General features: G+C 41.6%; 1 protein-coding gene and 1 pseudogene across 1 annotated transcript in view; both read right to left on the bottom strand.

The window, feature by feature from the left end:
- Positions 1-229: 229 nt before the first annotated feature.
- On the bottom strand, positions 230-1,083 carry LOC138021979 (52 kDa repressor of the inhibitor of the protein kinase-like; annotated as a pseudogene).
- A 177-nt stretch (positions 1,084-1,260) lies between these two features.
- The window catches only part of LOC138020899 (zinc finger MYM-type protein 1-like), a 2,061-nt gene continuing 821 nt past the window's right edge, over positions 1,261-2,500 (bottom strand). Inside the window, exons 2-3 of the mRNA XM_068867797.1 lie at positions 1,807-2,500; positions 1,261-1,700 (exon numbers count right to left, since the gene is read on the bottom strand). The exon at positions 1,807-2,500 is cut by the window's right edge and continues 596 nt beyond it. Coding sequence (XP_068723898.1) covers positions 1,261-1,700; positions 1,807-2,500 — 1,134 coding nt within the window. The remainder of the gene's footprint in view (positions 1,701-1,806) is intronic.

Raw genomic sequence — 2,500 nt, 5'->3', positions numbered from 1 at the left:
TTTTGAACTTCAAAATTGTTTTTTTTTGGCAAAGAGAATGCTTTACGTATGTATTTTACAATGTAGAGAATAACAACGTCACTATTTAAAAATAACAAAAATAGAAATAAAGTTGTAAATCCGTATTGTTCACTCGGCTGGCTGCTGATCATCACGATCTTTCAGAAGTGTGCCAAGCTCAAGCCTCCTTGGGTGCATCTTGGCAAACAGATCAACTACTATGTCCAGATCAATGTCTGTCAGATAGTGGATGTGCATAAGGGCCAGAGAAGAGAGCCTCTCTTGTGTCATACTGGCTCTGTTAAAAGTGTGTAGCCATCTAAGAGCACTTGCGCTTCGTTCGCATTCACAGCTAGTGGCTGGGATGGTACAGCAAATCTTTAGCAGGACGTAAAGATTGGGATACATGTCTTCATCGCACTCCTTCAAGGCTTTCGCAGCGGTGCTGGGTCTCTCCTCGTTTGGTTTTGAGCTGTATCTAAATTAAGAAACAAATATGATTACGAATTGTACACCAGTACAAATTAAGTATTGCACGTACTAAGAATACATTTCTACCTGATCTTCCAGCGAAGCAGTTCTTGGTCTAATAACTCAGTGGACGGAAGATCATCTTTGTATGCCTCGATGAGGTCATCCACGTTCGGAAGATCTCTCTTACACAGGACTGAAGGCACCAGACCAAGAAGACTAGATGCCAGTATAGACAAATCTGTTTATAGGAAAAGAATAACAATTGACACCCTTTAAATCCGACATGAATTAAAGACTTAAAAAAAGAAACGTTAATGTTATTGCTCCTTTTACCACAAAAACCTGAACAGCAATGTGTAAAATTTTACTTTCAGAGACAACAGTTTTACTTTTCAACTCATTACCAGAAAACTGCCCATCCAGTTGGACGTTGATGTGGTTAATTAGTGGCATAGCCACGTTCCTTCAATAATACTCCTCAGGATTGGTAGCTGGGGCGTTCTCACGATTGCTCTGGCGCCCCACAGCTCTTGGCATAGAAGGCTGAACATTTAGAGCAGAAGCCACTCTGACGGCGTGCTGATAAATATGCGCAAACTTTTCCTCCATCTTCGAGGCAATGACTTCATAAGTCTTTTTAACATCTGCGATCTACAAAACATAATTTTTTTTATATATTTCATTTTTATATTTTCCATAATGATGTCTCTGTCCTAAAATGTGACGGTCTTGGCGTGTTTTTATATTACTGGTCTTGCCACGTATGTACTTTTGTATTTGAATCCATTAGTTGTGATACATCTCTAGAACGGTACTTAAAAAATAAATGTTATTGTATAAAACTATTTCCAGTACCTCCTGATATGCCTTGATTATGTCAACTGATTGGCCCTGTAGTTTCACTGTTATGCCTGACATGTGGGACAAGAACTCGTACAACACAAGGAATGATACTATAAAGTCGAAAGACGTTAGACTCACCAACATCGCTATGGCGTCACCCTTGCTCTTCGGATCCCACACAGCATCTTGATAATCCTCGCCACATAACTCCCGATTTGCACCATACGCAATGTTTTCCAGGGCGGTGATGATGTAGAGGTGAGCCTGGTAGAAGTGTGTGTACACAGTATGTCGTGCTGCCCATCTTTTTCTGCACATGTCTATCAGGCCCTTGCGTCTTGTAGACTCTGGCAACTCCTTTGTTATGATGGACTGTAGAAGACCTGTCAATGAAACGTTTTTAGTGGATTGTTTTTACAATACGTATAGCAAGTTTATACAAATAGTTTTAAAAATATATAACATAACCATAAAAGTAACTTGGCTTACCTTCACGCTTTAGACTGCCAAGAAAATACAAGCTGCACTGCTTCAGTTTGTCGAGGGCATTCCTGATGTTCCGCAGTGCACAGCTATGTGAAATCACTAGATTCAAGCAGTGACCACTACAGTGAACATACACAGCGTTTGGCGATTGTTCCCTTATCCGGCGCTGCACCCCCACATTGTCACTGGACATATTGGCAGCTCCGTCGTATCCCTGTCCCCTGATGTTTGCAATCTCCAGGCCCATATCATGAAGGGTGGGGGTAATTTTATCTGCTATGACTTTACCAGTTATCCTTGGAAGATGGAGAAACGCGAGGAACTCTTCCCTGACCTCGTTACTGTCGTCAACAAAGCGGGCACATAGAGCAAGTTCCTCTTTATTGTGGCTGGTTACCTCGTCAGCCATAATACTGTAAAACTTGGCAGCTTTGATTTCTTTCACCAATTTGCTTAAAATGATATCTTGTCCAATTATCTCGATCACCTGATTTTGAATAGAAGGTGACGTATATTTGACATTTCTTGTACTCAGGCCAGTACTGTAAAGATGTTGCTTCAGGATTTCATCGTGGTTGGCAATCATCTGTAGGGCTGCCAAAAAGTTGCCAACGTTCCCAGATTTATTTCCGTCGGTGCTCAGGTCTTCCTTGTCGCCACGCAGTGCTATGCATTGACGACCACAGTACAGGACTGC

Source organism: Montipora capricornis, chromosome 10, assembly GCF_036669925.1.
Source record: "Montipora capricornis isolate CH-2021 chromosome 10, ASM3666992v2, whole genome shotgun sequence".
NCBI classification, from domain to species: Eukaryota; Metazoa; Cnidaria; class Anthozoa; order Scleractinia; family Acroporidae; genus Montipora; species Montipora capricornis.
The sequence above is the reverse complement of the archived record's forward strand: the minus strand, read 5'-3'. Positions and strand labels throughout refer to the sequence as shown.